Source organism: Aspergillus lucknowensis (assembly GCF_044049455.1).
Source record: "Aspergillus lucknowensis strain CBS 449.75 chromosome Unknown BJX67scaffold_28, whole genome shotgun sequence".
In the NCBI taxonomy this organism is placed as follows: Eukaryota; Fungi; Ascomycota; class Eurotiomycetes; order Eurotiales; family Aspergillaceae; genus Aspergillus; species Aspergillus lucknowensis.
The window spans coordinates 22724-41985 of record NW_027263572.1 but is presented as its reverse complement, the minus strand read 5'-3'; the positions used below and the strand labels follow the sequence as shown (position 1 = coordinate 41985).

The 19262-nt window shown below is 53.6% G+C and overlaps 10 protein-coding genes across 10 annotated transcripts; 2 read left to right on the top strand and 8 right to left on the bottom strand.

Moving 5' to 3' along the window:
* Positions 1-951: 951 nt before the first annotated feature.
* On the bottom strand, positions 952-1705 carry BJX67DRAFT_356752 (uncharacterized protein). Its single transcript, XM_071029428.1, has one exon. The coding sequence runs from the start codon at positions 1645-1647 to the stop codon at positions 1177-1179; it is 471 nt and encodes a 156-aa protein (XP_070884883.1). The 5' UTR covers positions 1648-1705; the 3' UTR covers positions 952-1176.
* Positions 1706-2678: 973 nt separating this feature from the next.
* BJX67DRAFT_356749 (DUF1203 domain-containing protein) lies at positions 2679-3472 on the top strand. The gene is made up of 2 exons (XM_071029427.1): positions 2679-2770; positions 2824-3472. Exon 2 carries the CDS (start codon positions 2831-2833, stop codon positions 3257-3259), a length of 429 nt encoding a protein of 142 aa, XP_070884882.1. The 5' UTR covers positions 2679-2770; positions 2824-2830; the 3' UTR covers positions 3260-3472.
* Positions 3473-3499: 27 nt separating this feature from the next.
* BJX67DRAFT_388861 (major facilitator superfamily domain-containing protein) lies at positions 3500-5433 on the bottom strand (the record flags this gene model as incomplete). Its single annotated transcript, XM_071034420.1, has 6 exons — positions 3500-4042; positions 4096-4746; positions 4793-4892; positions 4945-5010; positions 5064-5183; positions 5236-5433. Coding segments are annotated over 6 exons (1678 nt in total), but the record flags the coding sequence as incomplete, so codon positions are not given.
* A 497-nt stretch (positions 5434-5930) lies between these two features.
* BJX67DRAFT_388859 (alpha-glucosidase) lies at positions 5931-7907 on the bottom strand. The gene has a single exon (XM_071034419.1). It carries the CDS (start codon positions 7748-7750, stop codon positions 5957-5959), a length of 1794 nt encoding a protein of 597 aa, XP_070884880.1. The 5' UTR covers positions 7751-7907; the 3' UTR covers positions 5931-5956.
* Positions 7908-7954: 47 nt separating this feature from the next.
* Positions 7955-10067, bottom strand: BJX67DRAFT_356745 (uncharacterized protein). The gene is made up of 3 exons (XM_071029426.1): positions 9749-10067; positions 9358-9688; positions 7955-9304 (listed from the first exon to the last, which is right to left on the bottom strand). The coding sequence occupies exons 1-3, from the start codon at positions 10035-10037 to the stop codon at positions 8263-8265; spliced, it is 1662 nt and encodes a 553-aa protein (XP_070884879.1). The 5' UTR covers positions 10038-10067; the 3' UTR covers positions 7955-8262.
* Positions 10068-11272: 1205 nt separating this feature from the next.
* Positions 11273-11660, bottom strand: BJX67DRAFT_382283 (uncharacterized protein; the record flags this gene model as incomplete). The annotated part of the gene is made up of 3 exons (XM_071033209.1): positions 11273-11323; positions 11381-11490; positions 11543-11660. 3 exons carry the CDS (start codon positions 11658-11660, stop codon positions 11273-11275), a joined length of 279 nt encoding a protein of 92 aa, XP_070884878.1.
* On the bottom strand, positions 11661-12748 carry BJX67DRAFT_356743 (uncharacterized protein). Its single transcript, XM_071029425.1, has one exon. The coding sequence runs from the start codon at positions 12473-12475 to the stop codon at positions 12008-12010; it is 468 nt and encodes a 155-aa protein (XP_070884877.1). The 5' UTR covers positions 12476-12748; the 3' UTR covers positions 11661-12007.
* A 495-nt stretch (positions 12749-13243) lies between these two features.
* BJX67DRAFT_356742 (aromatic alcohol reductase) lies at positions 13244-14967 on the bottom strand. The gene is made up of 2 exons (XM_071029424.1): positions 14514-14967; positions 13244-14452 (listed from the first exon to the last, which is right to left on the bottom strand). Exons 1-2 carry the CDS (start codon positions 14580-14582, stop codon positions 13502-13504), a joined length of 1020 nt encoding a protein of 339 aa, XP_070884876.1. The 5' UTR covers positions 14583-14967; the 3' UTR covers positions 13244-13501.
* On the bottom strand, positions 14913-16985 carry BJX67DRAFT_148904 (C6 zinc finger domain protein). Its single transcript, XM_071024759.1, has one exon. It carries the CDS (start codon positions 16912-16914, stop codon positions 15244-15246), a length of 1671 nt encoding a protein of 556 aa, XP_070884875.1. The 5' UTR covers positions 16915-16985; the 3' UTR covers positions 14913-15243.
* A 568-nt stretch (positions 16986-17553) lies between these two features.
* BJX67DRAFT_372825 (uncharacterized protein) lies at positions 17554-18765 on the top strand (the record flags this gene model as incomplete). The annotated part of the gene is made up of 1 exon (XM_071031305.1): positions 17554-18765. The coding sequence occupies one exon, from the start codon at positions 17554-17556 to the stop codon at positions 18763-18765; it is 1212 nt and encodes a 403-aa protein (XP_070884874.1).
* Between the last annotated feature and the right edge of the window lie 497 nt (positions 18766-19262).

Sequence of the window (19262 nt, the reverse complement as noted above, 5' to 3'; positions counted from 1 at the left end):
TGCGCCTAATCATTAGGAACGCAGTGACGTCTTCTCCGCGAACTTCAACACAATCTGTACGCAGAAAAGCTGCTCGCGGCCCCTTTTGCTTGAGCCACTGAATCACCATTTGAGAGTTGGAAGCGATGAAGCTAACATGGATCCTTCCTAAAGAGGTTGGGAGGAGCAAGTGAGGGTCCCCGGGTTGATGTGGGTAAGCGCGACAATGCTGTGGATGGACTCGTATTAATAGTCGACTGTGGACCATTTATCTCGTTTTCCATTGGCTGTGGCCTTGGAAAGAGGTGCATGCCAAATCAAAGTCTTTCCTTGCTTTCGGCTTTGTTTTTTATCCCACACGTGCTGGCATCAAAAACATGTGTTCAGAGCTGTCAGTCTCGAAGTGAACCCCATTTACAAACCCCCTCACCGTCGCCCGTGTAGATGGTCATAAAGTGTAGTGCGTGAAGGTCGTCTCAATGTTGCAAAACTATTGCTTCACTGTCTCCAAGCTAAGCGTCGTGCCCTTGCCGCCGCCCCCGCCGCCCCCCAGCGGCTGCTTCCGTCCGCGCTTTACCGAGAGATAGCATGTCGAAAAGGTGTTGGCGTCTGGTCATGGAATTCAAGAGCCATATTAATATAGAAGGTGGAGAACTCGTCCTCCGCTATATTCGAAACAAAGATCCACCTATGGATCGGTCCGAACTCCAGTAAAGTTAGCCCTTCGTAGAATGGTTGACCCCATTTAGTACAAATCAGAAGACTTACTGCGTCAATGGATGAAATCGAATTTTAGCGGTGGACAGGCATTGGGACAGGGGACGGCTCGCTCGCGCAAATCCTTTCATACATCGCTGCTGACATTTTGCGTCCTCTGGCGAAGAGTGGGATAGCTCATATACAATAAGTGACGGAGGCAATCCTGTGTCTCCCGCACACGTACTATCTGGATACAAGAGTAATCTGTCATTCGCACAAGATATAAAGTTTTGGATAGCCCCTGCATTCGCAAAGAGGTATAGAAAAACCTTGTTCGAAGGAAAATCCATACCGAGAGACGTTTTAGAGAAAAAGGCATCATCACTCGCAATTTGATATAAACCCCTTAATCCATCAACTTTTTGTGTTGTACGCGCTCTTCACGCCTCCTTAGGCAGCCAGCAATCTTTTTCAGTCCCATAAACGTTGAACATACATCTAATCATTAAAATAGAGCCGAATATTATCGACGACCCCCTGGGCCCCTCCATCCTGGGCAACCGCCGGATTCCTCGACTCAGCGCCAATCCACTCCCCATTCCCAAGATCAGGATAATTGTCCTTCCCAATCCTGCTGCCAACATCAAAGGGCTTGTGTTTAGGGTTGTCCGTCTCAAAGTGGATGCCGTTCACAAACCCCTCGCCGTCCCCCGCGTAGACGGTCATTTTAGTAATCCGCTCGTCATCGTCGAAGTCGAACGCCTTGTAGTGATTCGCGTCCTCTCGACCGATGACAGGGCCCTGGAACCCGTCGGCCCAGGTGAATTGGATTCCGCCGAGAACGTCGTAGCCGGCGAAACTTGTTCCCCAGGCGTCGACGTGCTTGAGTTTTTGGTTGTTGTGGAGTTCGGAGTACGGTTGGCCGCCGTATCCTCCGTAGGGGCCGTCGATGATGGAGTCTGTTGCCATGGTGAATGGACAAAGTAGAGTTATGTACGATTATGGCTGGTAGGTTCTTGTGCGATTTGTTCGAGAAATGAGAGGTGCTTGTGGTAAAGGCAGTTCCTTTATAGACTGGCGAACGAAAGTCCAGCTGACTTGTTGCATCATGACGTTGTTATCTCAGGCAGGGCATATGGAAGAAAAATAACTCTACCATTAAACAAGCGTAGGCTATTCTAGATATCATTCCCGAGAGAGGTAATGCATTGCTCTGTCAGCTTGTGGTTCAATGCCATTGTAGCCCCGTGAATAGAAACAAACGCATTGCATCCACGGATGTACCCTTGCATCCCAATTTCCAGCGCATCATGTGGCATAGGAGTACCATGTAACTGGTTACTCGGCTAGATGGCATGTAATTAAGCCTTCGGGTACAGCCTTCCGGAACACGGTTCGCTGATATACACTTCCGTTTCCGGACATTCTGACAGCGCGTCAAATCCACAGAGCCCACTCGGAGATGCCATGACATCTTCAGCTAGGACAATGGGTGCCATTGTAGACTTCGGTTGCCTGTTGCAGCTCTAACAATGGGGTTACTTGTGTGCTGCTTATTGAGTTACCGGGGGGTTCAAATACTTTGCCTCGGCGGACGATCGGTTTGGAAGCACGGATTTTGAGGGTCGTGTGCTTACCTTGCGTACCTTTCAAATTTCTCCTGGGGGTTTTAATATTCCTACAGACGCAGTGGGTGTGTTTGAGATGTACGCCAGCTCCAGTGAGTTGTCTGAGTGGCGTCCGGTCGTGTCATCTCCTTCTAGCCTAACTGTGGAGGGTTCAAGCTCACGACGTAGCAAGACTAGAATTATATAGCAAGTCAAAGAGTCGGACGTCGGCGACCGACGAAGGCTCCCAATGGCGAACGGTCTCAGGTTCTTTTGGGGAGCCACTGCTGAAAGCAAGATAATTGGCCAATACGAGAGCAAATGCGCGAAGTCCAACTTGAAGCCCGTTGGCCACTTTGAGAGCAAGAGGGGATTTGCACAATATTTCAACGAGTGCTTTTCACGCCAGCTACTGCTCTCACAGTCATCCATCTATCCAAAGACCGAGATAAGGCATATTTCTCTATTTGAAACTCATCCACGACGTACTTTTTCCCAGCCCCGGTGTAATAAAAACCCTTGCTAACGAATGCAGCAGAGCCACTATGAAGTTTACAGCCCTCCCCGCCCCCCTTACAATCGACACCCCGAAATCCATCCTAAAGCCCGTCGACGCAACCGAAAGCTACCCGTGCCGCCGCTGCCTCCAAGACGCCGAGATTGGAGAAAACGTCCTCCTCCTCTCGTACGATCCCTTTCTCGGCTCATCACCGTACACCGCTCCCGGTCCGATATTCGTTCACCACCCTGCCTGTCTTCCGTTCCGGTGTGACGGATCTGTGCCGGACCAGCAAGCGCGTCGGGTCCTTTCGGTGCGTGCGTATGATGCGAAGCATATGATGGTGGATCAGGGTGTAGTCCCCGGTCGCGAATTGGAGGGGAAAGCGGAGGAGATATTTAGGGATGGTAACGTGGAGTATATCCATGTTCATTATGCTGGTGCTGGGTGTTTTGCTGTGCGGATTGATCGGTGATTCACTGTCTTCCTCATGAGCGCGGCGTAATTATGTAGGAATGAGCGAGACTAGGGGATTATATTCAAGAACACCCGACGACTAGGATTACTTCTGAATAATACGCCGGAATCTTGTCTGGTATTCAGAATCACTCGCTAACCGCCATGAATGAGACTTGCAGGGGGTTTGAACATCCAAACAACAACTAAATAATACAACTGATCAAGAGAACATTGTTTCAAAATACTGTAGCGGAGACTAGTACATCTCGCGATTCCTCATCTCAACAGGCAAAAACACCATCAGAAGAGACGAGAACCAAATTCCACCAGCCCCCAGCCAGAGCACACCCGCCCTCCCCTCATCAATATACTTCTGCCCGGCAAACGGCGCCACGATACCAGCAATGCGACCGAGCGTGGATAACATGCCACTCGCACTGGCACGGTACGTGGTGTCAAACAACTCCGGCGCAGACGCATACAGCACGGCATTAAAGTACGTCTGCATGATGTACTCGAGCGCGTTGAGCCCGACGTACCCGGCGCTGTTCTTGACCTGCGTGTACATGGCCATGGCGAGGCCCTGGAGCGCGGCAGAGATGACGAGGGACCATTTGCGGCCGAGGAGGGGCATTTGCACCGAGAAGAGGGCGATGATGGCGCCGATTATTCCGGGGAGATAGATGTACACGTACTGTCGGTATGTCTCTGTGACGCTGTCGGCGCCGGCGTCGACGTTGTTGCGCAGCAGGATGATGGGGAGGAAGGCGCCGGCGAGGTTGAAGGACCAGTAGTTGCCCTGGAGGGTCAGCATTTCGAACCTTAGGGACGAGCGAGAAGCCAGATACGTACCATGTAGGCGAGGCCGAGGAGGATGAAGGTGAAGCACGCAAGCTTGTTAAGGAACAGACCGCGCAAGAAGCTGATTTCATTGATCGCGCGAATGAAGACACCCTTTGCATCTGAGGTACCGGCAGCAGGCTGCGTCTGGTTTACTCCCATCTCGCGGTCGATTGCGCGGAAGTCCTCAAGTGTCAATGTAGGCGCAGGCGCATTGTTGAACTTCGCAATCTTGTGGAGGACATCAATGGCATCCTGCTCGCGGCCCTTGCTGACCAGGAATTTGGGAGATTCGTGGAATCGAAAGACGAGATACCGAGCGAAGAAGATGAAAAGTGTCATGCAGCCAATGGCGATAACCATGTATCGCCAGCCCATATTGCTCGACACGGAACAGCAGGGCTCGCCATCGCCGAGGCCGTCGGCATTACATGCAGGCAGGGTCGTTTCGCAGCGGTACTTGGCCGCAGTGCCGTACGCGATAGCAGAGGCGACGACGACGCCAACTGGCTGCCACATGCTCATGAGAGACACGAGGTACCGGCGCTTCGGCGGCATAAACTCGAGGGCGATAGTGGCATCAATGGGGATGTTGCCGCCGAGGCCGACGCTTGCAAGGAAATAGACGCCGCAGACAGCCGCGTAGTTGTACTTGCACGCAGCCTGGATGCGTTAGAAACGTCAGGGCACAGACAGAGTTTTGACTCACGAGTAGCGTGCCGAAGACGGAGGTGATAAGGCATGTGAGATTGAACGCCCACTTGCGGCCGATGATGTCGGTGATGATGCCAAACGAAAAGGCCCCCACGCTGTGGATTGTCAGTCTGCATGATCCCACGCAGCAGTGGACAAGGGACATACGCAAGACCGGCATTGGCGCAGGTGAATATGATACCTTGCCTACCTGCTGGCACACCCATCTCCTGGCTGCGAGGTGTGAGCACAGTCCGCTGCCATCCGCACAAGAGAGGCCAACTCACAATACGGCAGTCGCCATCAGACCGACCCCCTGCGACCAGGCCAAGTCGAGGAAGTAGCCAAAACCACAGAGCATCCAGATACATTGCTGGTACTTACCGAACCCGAATTTGTCCAGCTCCCTGTTTGCTGGTTAGCATCTTCACAGAAATGCGCAGTTGCTACGGAGCTTACTCGTTGATCAACGAAGCCTTGCGCTCGAAATACGTGAGCTCGTGGTGAACATTTCCCTGCAAAGTCCCCTGCAATATGCTCCCCCTCGAATGCTCATGCTCTTGCTGCTCGGAGACGTCTTGCTTGATCTTGTCGTCATCAGAGACCGATACGCCGTTGGACGCGGCCTGCTCCGAGATTTGCTCGGGGGTAGACATGGTGGAGGTATGAGGGTGTCTGACTTGGAGAATTGTCAGATTCCAGTTGCCACTTGGGAAGCTCGCTGAATATATCGGGCAGCGAGATCAGCCCCTTGGCCAGATACGCTTTTTCGCTATCTCCAAGTCGAACGCTTGTCTTGTGGGGGGTCCATCGGAGAACCCGATCAGCAACGGGGAACCCGCGATCCAACTCTTGGAACCGGCCGCTTGGGACCTCCAACTGAGACCTCTTATCTCTCTATTTGGAAGAAGTGGAGCAAGACTTGCAGAACAATTGGCTCGTCTCACGACGCACAACTGTGGGGAGATAACCTTTGCGGGGACAACGTGGCCAGGACGAGGAGACGGCAAGTGAGGGTCTGGGGACCAGAGCTTGTCGATTCAATAACCATGGCTCTTGAGGCCAGGCCGGGCTAGAGGTGATGAACAGTAAAGCTTCTCATTTGGTGTTGCGCTCACAATTATAGCGCAGGTCTAGGTACTCTATATCTAACACCCACGCAGTTGCTTGCTCATGCCCATTACTCCCCGACCAGGTACACGCGACCTTCTAAAGCAGCCAGCGACTCTGCTTCCCGTCCAGCATGCGTAGACTCGATCTTTTCAAGCGTCATATCAGATGCTTCCGGCAAGCCCAGCTCCTTGGCCGTCGGCTTAGCCCAAGTCTGGTCCTTGGTCGTAAAGTTCAGAACAACCAGCGCCTTGAGAGTGTCGGACGCCTCCTTTACAAACACGAACAAGTTCTCATCATCCGGTCGAATATCCCTGAAATCGCTGTAAACAAGTAAATCCTTGTACTTCCGCCGGAACGCAAGCATCCTGCGCCAGTACGCCAACACACTATCCGGATCATCGAGCTGCGACGCAACGTTAATCTCCCCCGCCAGAGGGTGCGGCTCCATCCAGGGCCTCTTCAACTCCCTCCCAGCCTTCTCAGCCGCCTCAGAGAACCCACCATATTTCCCTCCAGTCCAGGAGATGGGGAGACGGCCGTGATCGCGTGCAAAGTACGCGAGGGACTCGAACGCCTTCTCGAGCTCTTCTTTGTTGTCGGCTCCGTATTTCTCCTTTATGGACTTGATGTGCCCGATGCTGCCGATGTCGAGGTAGTTCTCGAGCGGGTAGAGGTCCTTAGGCGCGTTGACGGTGCCGATTTCCTGGCCCTGATAGACGTATTGCGTGCCCGTGAGGCAGGCCTGCATGAGGGCAAGCATCTTCGCGCTGCGCACGCGGAACTCGGGGCTGTCGTTGGCGAAGCGGCTGATAGAGCGTGCTTGGTCATGGTTTTCCAGGAATACGGTGGTCCAGCCGTCCGTATTGCATATGAGGGACTGCGTAGAATCTACAGCCTTCTTGAAGACGGGAAGCCCGAAATTGTGCGGTCTGGCGTCGTATGTGATATCCGTGCCCATCCCAACTGTGACGACGTCGAACTGGAAGACCATGTTCAGCTCGTTCGACTCGGCGCTGACGTATCTCAGCACGTCCTTTAAGTCGGGCGTATTGGGGAGCTCCCCGACGGTGATGGCCCCATATTTGTTCAGGATCTCGCTCATCTCGCCGAGGAACTCGTGCATGCGCGGACCATTGCAGAACAAACTTGACCCAGACTGGAGGAATGTGTTCGGGTCGACAATCTCTGCGTCCGGGAATGAGGGTGGCTTGCTATAGAAGTTAACCACATCAACACGGAACCCATCCACGCCGCGCTGCAGCCAGAACTCCATAGCACTAGCGTAGATGGCCTTTCGGGCTTCGGGGTTCTCCCAATTCAGATCTGGCTGCTCCACTGCAAATATGTGAAGGTAGTATTCCTGTGTCGCCTCGTCCCATTCCCACGCGCTGATGGGACCCCAAGCCGCGCGCCAGTTATTCGGCGGGAGACGCTCGCCTGATGGGGAATACCTCGGCGGCCGCCAGATGTACCAGTCTCGCTTGGGGTTATCCTTACTCGAACGGGACTCCTTGAACCACTGATGCTGGTCAGAGGTGTGATTAATGACGAGATCCATCATGAGTTTCATGCCACGGGCGTGGGTTTCGCGGATGAGGATCTCCATGTCCTCGACTGTGCCGTAGGGCGGGTAGACGGCCTCGTAGTTGGAGATGTCGTACCCCATGTCGACTTGCGGGCTGTCGTACATGGGCGAGACCCAGATGATATTCACGCCCAGGCTGACCAGGTAGTCGAGCTTGGAGGTTATCCCGGGTAGGTCGCCGATGCCATCGCCGTTCGAGTCGCAGAAGGAGGCCGGGTAGATTTGGTAGACCACGGCCTCCTTCCACCACTGCCTCGCGTGCGTGCTGAAGGGCATCTCCTCCGTGCCGTATCAATAGAGGTATCAACGAGGCTGTATTCAAGGTTGACACGAGCACGGACTACTTGGTCATCTAGAGCGCGGAGATTTATATGAGCGCACTGGTGCAAAGTCGACGAAGACCTCAAGCGAAGACGGGGAGTGAATTGCTTGGAGAACCCGATCCGGCACGATGATCATCGGCTTCACCGATCCTTTCAGCCCCTTATCTCTGCTCCAACAGCCCCCGCAAAGCCAAGCCAGGCACAGGTTCGTGGATCCACCTGGCTGCGTCGGAAATGGCGACGCCGACTTGGCGCAACCGACAGGTCAAGGATAGCCGTTTGACATTCCCAACTGCTTCGCATGCTCTACCCGTCTGGTTTGATGAGCTACTCTTTACAATGGTCCATCTGATACAAGGCATCTATGGAATGTGAAACTCGATAATTAAGACGAAGGCCTTACCCGAAGATCGTCCCATGGCCTGGAAAAGAAAGTCTCGATCACACAGCATTGCCCAGTCCGGTTTAGAAGGCAATAATATACCCCCCGCCGTGCTCGACTAGAGCACGGCCCCAGTCGACAAACTGCATACTCCGAGGGTGATGGTGTTTTGGGATCACAAACTCGACCCTTGTGTGCCGGCCAATATCCGGCCGCGGTGGCAGCGTCAACAAGCTTCCAGGCTGAGCGATCGAGCATTGGAAGCCCGGAGGAGGGTTAACCTGGAAGACATCCTGCAAGATTGCATTCGCAGCCGTGCGATAGCTTTCGTCTCGCGTCACAACAAGAGCATGCCCTCGCACTACCCAAGGCGGATAATTACCGAAAGCCTCTGGATGACAGAAGGCCGAGAGGACTCCCAAGCCGGAGGGATGGGCGCCTAGAAGTGGTCTCCTCCAGTCATACTCTTTAACCATGTGGTCGAGGGGGAAAAAAATCACATCCGCGGGCAATTGGCTGAGAAGGCCTCCGGCTGCGAGAGAGAATCTCCGTATCAGAATCACGCGGTGCGTCTCTAGAGGCTGGTGTGTCCGTATCAGAATCACCCCGCGCGTCTCTAGATACCGGTGTGTTTCAGCTGAGAGCCTTCCTGGCTGCGAGACCACGGCAATGCGAGAAGCGACGGGGTCCTTGATAAAACATCCCACGCTCTGCTCGGGGAAGTCGATGGTTTGAACGGGGTGTCCATTCGCCCCGTTGATAATAGACGCCTTGGGCCTGCCATGCACGATCGGATGCACCTCCAGTATGAATTCCTCGCCATCGCGGTCGAACAACCTGAACCTTTGCTCTCTGCCCGAGCAAAAGTGCATACGTCGATACCCCTCCAAACTGAAACGGATGACGTTGACGGGGTCCCAGGTGCGAGGGAGGAGCGGGCCCGAGCACAGAAGGTCGTCCTGCCGGAAATCGTGGGCTACGAGTCTGTATCCATCTTGCTCAATGACTGCACAGTACACGCGGCGCTTCCCGATGAGTAGTGGGACGGATTCGTTCACGCCGTCGCCTAGTACATAGTCTCGACGCCAGAGAACCTCCTTCTCGACGGGAGAATAGACCATGGTTCTATGAATACGTCCGTTAGTTTGCATATTTTGGGACCAATAGAGCAAATTCACCTTCCCGTCAGTTTGGACCTGCCCTCGCTGTCATCCAGTCGGAGGAGCAGAATCCCGTCGTGGTTCAGATCCATGTCTGCCACCTGAACAGGGCCGCCCGATCGCCTGAGGAATCTATTTGACGGGAGCACCGTTGGACGTTGGATTGAGCCATCCTCGGCGCGTGCAAGGCATTGCCAGTAAACTAAGTCGCTGGTGACTGACGGCCTGAGGTCTCCATTGGAGTTGACTGTCCAGGCGAGATAGTCTCCAGCAAGGGCCGACTTGAGGCACTGAGGAAGCTGCCGTATGGAAGCGGGATTTCCGCTCGCGATCGGGCTGGACAGGCGAGCTGCGAGATGTTAACCAGTCTGTCCTCCAGCCGAGTCGTGCGAGGATAGCGGTCCCTTACCGTGCTGCTTATACGCACTCGCAGTGGCCTCAATCCTGCCCATATGCCAGATATCCGGGAAGTGGATGCGCACGCCACAGGTGGCCATCCATTCTGTAGTGTTTGCTTGCCATGTCCGGCTCACCCGTTCACAGCGAACCACGTCTGCGGCCGGCAGGAGACCGAAGAGGATATTGATGATGTCCGAATGAAGGCATTCCAGGGGGTCGGTCGGGCCGCGCTTGCTTCTCTTTTGGCTGGGTTTACTTGAAGTCCGTGTTCTCTTGCGCGTACTACTCTTATCTGCCATTTTGACCTGATGTCTGAGGTAGACAGTGTTTGAGGGAGAAAAACCTTTTGAGGAAGAGAATTGGAACCCGATGCAGGTTGCCGCTGTCGGCCTGGCGCGTTCGTGTTGCCTAGCCCGCGACGGCCGTTCTTTTCATTGGATGGAGCTTGAAAATACGAGACGACCACAGCAGCTTTGAGAGACGTCCCTGTCATGCTTCATAACTTGTTTGGTTGCCGCGTCGGGTGTTTACTGACTCTGTGGAGAGTGGAGCAGTGGCCTTTCATCGAGTCTGCTGGTTGATCGATACCCCAAAAGCAATGGTTCACTCTCGGGCTACAGGCAAGTCATTTTACGATGGTTGCAGCCCTCCTGAGTGATACGAGCAGAACGAACCACCGAGTGACAATCCGCAGTATCCGGAGCATCTCGAAGCACGACCACGCCTTAATGACGGTTTCAGGTGCTGTATAGCCTGCTAGATGGTGACCAAGCAGATGGGGCCTACTTTTGGCGACGCTAATGAACCAGCCGGGCTAATGGCTCGAATTCTTTTCTGAAAGATGAGATCATGAGTCAAGGTGCTCGCAATTCCTGTGGATTCATGAAGCACTGAAGACGATGCTGAACAGTCCAGCAGCGGTGTTACCGAACTGATGCTTGTTCAACGATAATATTGCAACAGGAGACTTCCACGAACATATGCCTTGATTCTAGGCGCTACAGAACCATGCGAATAACAAAACTTCGAAATGAATCTATGGAGGGTGAGATCTATCTCATTGTGAGCAAGGGGAGCATAGACATATCATTGTGAGCTGGGAGGAGGAGATGCATTTGCTTCAGGATTTAAATTTGTAGTTTTTATGGGAGGTAGAAAGTCTGGTAGACGCAGAATTGTAAGGAAACTGTATGGCCACCTTCTCTTATTGCTCAAGCCACACGCCGGCTGGTCAGGAAGGATATCTTTTGCTCGCCGGGTTGTTTTGTCTTATTAGACTGGTCGTGCTTAGTCCTCCACCTGCATGCGGCTGACAGGATAACAAACAGGAATCTAATTCAAGCCACGAATATATCAAGAGAATCACGAGGAAAAGATGGCAAAACATAACCCAAGGTTTCCCCAGCTGTGGTCTATTTTTTTTTCGTCAGGAAGAGGCCGGTGAGTTCCTCGACCGTCTTCTGACGAGTCAGGGTGTTCGAGGAGACCGGGGAGAGTCATGAAGCCTGGTTAACAAGCTTGTGGATGAGACATATCACGATATTGCCCTCTTGCCATCCCAGCAGCTCAGGGCTTGAACAACCACCTAAACAAATTGTCAGCCTCTGGCTCAGCAAGCTCATTCTGTAAGAATGTATCTTACCACTCCATTTGCATCCATCCGGATAAAACCCCAGTCCCTGGTACCGGTCGCTATTCCATAGACTGGGATGTCCAACCAGCCTGCCTTTGTGCGTGTGTCCCGAATAAGTGCTGGTATAGCTCATTAGCGGACTACCACCGTCATTGTGTATAATCGACTCACCCATGTAGGATATGGCCTGATATCGCCCAGCCTGGACCCCGCCGGTGGTTTTTGCCACGACCACCATTACATTAGTCTCGGCCTCATTTCGTTTGCCATGCCACAGGGTATAATCCATGCGGCCCTTTTCCTACCTCGCGTTGTTCCAGGTATTTGAAGACGTACGTGATGGGATTCTCGAGCGATATCTGAAGGGATTTGCGGGATGTGGTCACTGGGCCCTTCTCTTCCCCATACTAGTTGTGTTCTACTCGCTAATGGTGGCCATGACGTCCAAAAAGATCGCATCGATTGTGAGGCGGATGACAGCCTCGTTTTCGCTGGCGCGAGCATACACGAGTCGAATATCCTCAAAGTTGCGATCTAGACAATATGTTCTGTTAGTGAGTAGCTTTGAAGCACGCTGGATAGACAGGACTTACTTACGGGGTTGGACACGGTGCGCCTTTCGGTGGGGGTAAGTTCTCAGTGCTTCCTTCCCACCGAGCGATCCTCTCGCTTCACCTTGATCATCCCAAGCACTTCTGTTGCGGGTATATTGGTGACGAGCGACGGAGGGAATGGGGTTCTCGTTTTGATTTTCTGTTGCCGGAACTCCTCGTTGATTTCTTCCTCGAGATCGTTATACTTCCTGTCGGCGCGTTTAGCGTGGCGCATAATCTTGAGGATCCGTTTTTGTGTCTTCCACCCGCGAAGCAGCATCTGTGACTCGCTCGCTTGAATACAAAACCAGATCCGGGGTCTTCCGAGGACGGCCCCTGGGGTGGGGACGCGGGGGCGGGGGCTGTGTCTCCAGACACCCGTTGGATGTCTTGCGAGCTCGGAGATGGCTAGACAGAAGTTGGTACAGTATTCATCGTACTTGTGCAGCGTCAGATCCGTGACCTGTCCCTGAAACTTATCACCGTCTGTCTTTCCATTTCGGGAAACCATACACTTTCCGCTCGTTGAAGGCTCGGTAATTCGGTTGGTGGTCTTCTGGGAAAGTTATGGAAGGTTGATGGTTTGAAAGAAAGGGACGCTGCCCAACATGGGCCTTTTATCCTGCCATCTTCAGAGGGCGCAGGTGAAGACTCAAGTGAATATCCATCCACCGCACCTTCCTCAGAGTAGTCATAGCGTGACATGTCCCAGGTCCTTGCCATTCTGGACCAATCAAACCTCCATTGGAGTTGATTCAATTCGAGTTGCTTCGGTGTCATCTTCACCAATACCGAATCATCCAGGATCCTGCCAATTAGGCCAATAATAGCCTGCTCTTGGCCATCATGCCAATCCAGCGTCAAGGATGAGTACTATCGACAATACCTTAGCTCCTCCTTTTCCCAAGACCTAGGACACCCTACATACCCCATGATCCCTGTCAAGGTGAAAGAAGACCCATCCCAGTCCGTCTGTTAGTATTTCGTATGTTTTCTCAAGGACCTGGTGTTTGGCTCGATTGTGGTGAATGGATCATTGCTACAACGTACCCGATTACGAAATTCCCACGGTCGAAGTGTTCCCGGTATTGATGATGAGATATACCTATAGCGGCAACAACAGCCAAGTATTGAACGTCCTCCGTGCCTCGCACCTGCTCGGCCTTACCAACGATCAAGCCGGCTTCCATGCCGGAGCTTACAGGTTGGGCGTTACTGAAAGGGTAGGACTAGTTGTACTCGTTCGAGCGACAAGCGAAGATAAAGGGGACACACCTTGTATGCCTGCTCCGACACTTGGTGAATCCCGCACCTTCCATTGGGGCGTCGTGCTCCTCTGCTACCTAGGCATATTAATCGGCTTCCCAAACCTCTCCGCCGCCCCATGAGCTTCTCCAATACTTGGAGCGTAAGCAGTTTCTCAATTGCATAATGACAATTGGATTCGTTAGATACAACAGGTTATGAACTAAAGTTTGAGACAGACTCCTCGTTAGGTCACTCCCATGACTATAAACTCCGTACACAATGGTGTTTTCTAAGACGCCATACGCTCAACGCGAAGCTGGAGCTCCTTGACCAAATCTATGCCAGCCCTGGTAGACTCGTCTAGATCCTCGTCCAGTAATCCGAGCAGCTTGTTATGTGCCCCGGCCTTCTCCGAGAGGTCACTGCGCTCGTCCGGATAAAACGCTCTTGCGTAGAGCATCTTGCCAAACCCCGTCATATTACCCACTTTGACTAGGGCCAACCCGTCCTCGTATCTCTTCCGAGTGTCCTCATGAACGATCGTCCAGTCAGAGTCCGTGGTGCTCGTGACGCGCTTGACACTCTCAAACATGTCGTTCTGGCTGACCACAAAGCTCTTAACGTATACTCCCCTGTTGAGGAACGTCGACAGCGTAAGCCTTTTATCGTTCTCGTCCTCAGGAAGCTCATCCAGACTCAATACCTTAGCCACAGCGCGCCCAACCTGGGCCAACGTCGAAGTCGGCATCTTGGTATTGCCATCATCGTAAACCGTCAGCGAGCGCCTGCCAAAGTCGAACCCAAAGCGCGCCTCCCCACCCGCCAAGCTGTAGTCGTACCAAAACCCACAGCACACAGTGACCCACTGCATGCCGAGTCTCTCGATCTCGTCCCGATTTGCTTTCGCCACAGGCCCCAGCAACGTGTCCTCGCCGAGTTTGACGTTGTCGATGTCCCCGCCGTACCCGTTTGGCATGATGTAGGGGACACCTGCTTTGGCGGCTGCGTGGACGAGCTTGCTGTGTGTGTCCCGGGGCGCAGTAGGGGCCATGGTTATGATGAGGAATTGCTGGTCCTTGAGGGCGGCAACGATGGTGGTCTCATCGTTGTAGTCGACTGGAGCGACGGCGACGCCCTGGGGTAGTTTGTTGCTGCTGTCTTTGCGCGAAAGGGCTGTGACTGTGTGTTTGCCGGTCTTTAGAAGGGCGTCCGTGATGTGCGATCCAATTGTGCCTCCGGCCTATGAGTATTTGTTAGTGCCGTCGTATTTATAGTTGGTGGCGGCGGATGGGGTTGCTTACGCCGACGATGGCGACTCTTTCAATGGTGTTTTTGAAGCCGGCAGGCTGGTTTTTGGCGTACTTGGGCATTGCTGTTCAATGGATTTTGGGGAATGTATGAGTTGTTGCTATGGCGGTCGAATGAGGTTGGGGTGTTTATACTTGTGAGCGAGTGGGAGTTGTCTGGCTAAATCTCTGGAGCAGAGAATGCCAGCTTATTTATGCGTGCCAGAGCCCTGAGTGCTCCCAAGGCACCGAATTTCTCTCTTCGCATTTGTCAGGTGCAATCGGACATAGGAATCTCGGACGGAAGATTTCCCCCTTCTCCGCAAATATCGGCGTTGACTTTACCAGAACACCAAACTTGATTCGCGAGGAGACACTAGCACAGAGGACTAAGGAGCTGGAGCGGGCATAGCCTGCCAAATTAAAAGCAGCGACGGTAGAAGGCTGACAACTCCGGACTTTCGCCGCAGCAGCCGCCTGTAGCCCTGCTTATGAGGGCGTAACTCCGCAGCAGCCGCACGTAAAGCCGCACGCAAAGCCGCTCCGAACGCATAGCAATCATCATCACACACCGGACCGACGGACTGACGGTTCTCCGACAACATCTGTAATCTCCGGTCTTACAACAACAGCAAAAGTCTAAAACACACGCAGGTTTACGTACACTCTGTTGCGCCTCGCTCCGAGGCGCTATGTATCAAACACTTGGCTGTCGAGACCAGTAAATATACAACAGCCCGAAGCGTTATAATTGAATGTCAGGACCGAGCATCGATAGATATGGCTCCATGAAGAACTGGTCCCAGTCCACCTCCCACTCCACATCCGGCGCAGCAGTATTGGCTTCGGATGCCACCTGCACCGGAAAGGATTGATACTTCTCCTCGACGGCTTCCAGCTGAGCAAGTTCCTTTCGCTTCTTCGCTATACTAAGGCTGAGTAGATGCCGCGCCACCGACAAGGCCTCGCGCGTCAGCTTCGTTTCGGCAGCTTTGACCAGGTTCTCCAAGCCCCTGAAGGCAGCACCAATGTGGACGGAGGCCGCCGGCGTGTTGATGGCCAACAGTATGCAGGCATACTGGAAGACGCTGCCGATGACGTTCCAAAACAGACGGCCCTCGAGAGCTTGGTGCTCGGCTGCCTCCACCGCGGCATTGCCACTCGCAATGATGAGGCTGATGGCCTCGTCTGGTATGCGGACCTGGAGCTGGTAAAGTCGACGATAGAAGCAGGACGCAATGTCTGCCTTTGTCACCACCAGGAATGGATGCCTGGGTTGGAGCCCGCCCAGTACCCTAATACGCTCAATTAGGTCCTCGCTCGGACTCGGCGGCTGACCTTCAAGCTGGAACGGAGAGTTTGGCGATGGGATGATCTGGATTAGTTGGACGAACTGGTCCGCAACGGACCCAGAAACCGGGATGATAGACTGGCACGTCACGGCGCGAAAGTGCACAGGCGAGCGATCGTACTCATAGGACAGCATGGTATGTCCCGCCCAGGAGATCCAAAAGATCCTCCGCAGTCGGTCCGCATCATGTCCAAGGGCGGCAGCGCCCGCCATGCACGCCATCTTCTTAATATTCTCTTCCTCGTGCAGCCCGATTGCTTCACAGAGGTGCATTTGCGTGCAGGACGCGATCCACGCATTGCTGGGGCGAGTTGTAGCCCGGAGGTAGAACACTCGCATGCCCCACGCGACGATATGGTCAAGACTAGGTAATCGCATTGAGGCCGGATCATCCAGGATGGCTTTTGCGTACTGTACCAGGTCGGACTCGCGCGGGTGTCTGGTGGGGGAAAGGAACGAGCCGAGTGCGGCGACACCAGCGGCGACGGCGGCAAAGGCCACCGCGTTGGTGTCGGGTCTCTGATAATAATCCCGACACCGCTGGGCATAGATCCTTGGGTCGATCACGTCGCCGATCGGGCTCAATTGTGAGAAGTACACTCCCGAGAAAAAGCCCAGATCTTCCTCCGAGATAAGATCCCCCAGAAAGCAGTGAGTGCTGGATGCCTCCTCGGGACGAATGCCAAAGTTGTAGGCAAAGGACCGCGTTTTGGGAGGACTATCGGAGCCAAGGGCTAGTCCCAGGATGTGTGGGAATGCCATGGCCGCTGATGGGCCAGAGTGTCGGAACTTCTGCTCGTCAAAGATGCCGGGGGAGGCGCCACTGTGCACTGCGGGGTTCTGGTTTGTGAGATGAATTTCACCATCGAAGCTGACACGTTTTGCTGAGGGCGTAACAAGTACCCTATCACCCGTCGTATCGGTGGTGTCATCGGCGTACCTGCAGTTGTATCCATATGTGGTGCACATGCCACAAGGGTACGCGGTGTCACATTTGCGCTTGCGCTGATGGCAGGGGACGCATGCCTTTCTCGCGCGCTTCCGCTTGGCGATTGTTGTCGACATGACTAGAAGGCCGGTCTAGTTGCGAACTACGGAGCCGCGTCGAGACTTGATGGCACACCGGCCGGGGGGTTGTGTTCTCGGGTTGTCATTGTCGAGTGCCTCCTGGGGCAGTGCTCGGCGTCTGGTTGGGCAGGAGCTCAGGCCACCATTGTGGCTAGTGAGTTGGTCCGATATCGAGCCTGTTTCAGAGGCCGCGTCAGCAACTCTATCTCGGGGAGCAGAAAGAGAGGGCTTCTGATGCTCAAAAGCTCTCTCGAAGATCTTAGCACAGTCTTATCAAGACAAAACTAATATCCAAAATATACAAGAGGAGAAGGTATAATTTTGCCTGCTGGGCTGTCTAGAAATTAATACCAACCATCTTTAGCCTTAAAAGAGATCTAGCTGCAGGTAGAGTTCACAGAAGCAGACTCACTATAGAAGTTTAGGGCTATTTTCTTGTTGGCTAAGTGCCTTGTCAAGAACAGGCGTCCCGAGGCTGACAGGGTGAGAAGGCAGGTATATTACCGTAAATGGGACGCCTTGCCTGGAAGAGAAGACAGGTATATACACAGTAAAGAGGCATCTTTCTTCCCCTTGCTTTGTCTTACCTTAAGCAAGTTTAGCTACACTTCTCATACAATTCCCAACACCAGAATAATGGCCACCCCCGACGCAACGTTTACAATCCCTGCGGATTTCCAGTCCCAGCTCGAGCCCACCGAGCCTCTCGACACACGCACGGACGAGGAGATCCTCGCCTCTCTTTCGGAACACCGCCCCGTGACATCCGAGAAGAACATCTGGGCCTACTGGCACGCAGGTGTCAAGGCGATGCCCAAATGGTGCCAGCGCAACGTCATCGACTGGCACCGCATCTGCGGGCGCTCATGGACGATCCGCGTCCTCGACACCGTCCTGGACTCACCGAACCACGCGCTGAAATATATCCCCGAGAATCTGCTCCCGGAAACCTTCGTCAAAGGGACGATGGAGGGTCAATACGTCGGCCCACACAGTGCAGACTTCCTACGCGGCGCATGCCTGTACCTCTACGGCGGTGTGTTTATGGATGTGAGTATCATCTTGATCCGCTCTCTCGACCGCGTCTGCTGGTCGGCGCTCGAGGACCCGGCGACCCCCTACACCATCAGTACTCCCATGATGTACGACGCGTACATGGCCAACCACTTTGTTGCCGCGCGCAAGGGCGACGCCTTCATCAAGCATTGGCACGAGCTGTTCATGCACGTGTGGAAAGACCGCACGAGCTACGAGGGGCTCTGCCAGAATCCGCTGTTTGCCTTCATGATGGACGAAGGGTTCGCCGAGTCGCAGGAGCACGGCTTCGACTGGGAGTTTGTCGTCAGCCCTATGACGGTGTTTGAGTACATTACCCAGGTCATCGTGTGGAAGAGACTGGCGATGCTGGAGGATACGGGCGGAGATGATGGGTTCGATGGGGTTAGGTATGTGAGAGAGAAGATCCTTTGGTTTGATGCTCTTACGGAGGATTGGGGAATGGAGGCGAAGATTGGGTTCAAGGGGGAGGACGCGTTCAATTTGCTCAAGACTCCGTTGGACGCGGATCCGGATTCGGAGGAGTATAAGAAGGCGTATGATGTCGTCTGGCACTCTCTGACGTCGTGCAGTATGGAGAAGGTTACGCATGGGAAGAACCTGACCAAGACGCTAGCTCTGGGTTCGCTTTGGGATAATCAGGAGAAGGAGGGGGTGGATATTGAAAAGGGGACGTTTGCGGCGCTGTTGAGGTACGGAGCTACCAGGTTTCGGCAGACAAGGGAAGGGGTTGCTGTTATGCAGATCGAGGGGCCCAGGAGGACAATGAAGAAGGGCATTTATGAGCCATAATCTATTTCTCAGGTTTGTCCTTTCACCGTGCTGGATTATATCAAAGGGATGGCAGAGCGCTGAGTCAAAGTATAGATAATATTAGCAAGCCAGTATATGAACTTGGTTTTCTCTAATAATGTAAGGTAACAAGCGTCCCTGCCCATCCATTATGACCTTGTCACGTTCTCTATTTTGGAAAACATGCTTTGGGGGGAGTTGAAATCCCGCTCACTCGGCCTTTCGCCCCGGGAATGATAGAAGCCAATACACGGGCTATAATCGTGGTCAGAGACACTTAGAACAGCAAAGCAAGCAGCATTGCACTCGCAAGAGGAGTCAGGACGGGGCGCAAAAAAATGGGTGAGCAAAAACATACAACAGTAGGGATTCGCATGTGGTCACCCACCATACTACTAACCTACCGGCGTGTGGCTTAAGTACGGCTGAGCGGACGGGAAGCCCTGTTTTCCACACCCTGTGGTCGTATGTGGCAGATTTAGCCGTAGATCCAAATG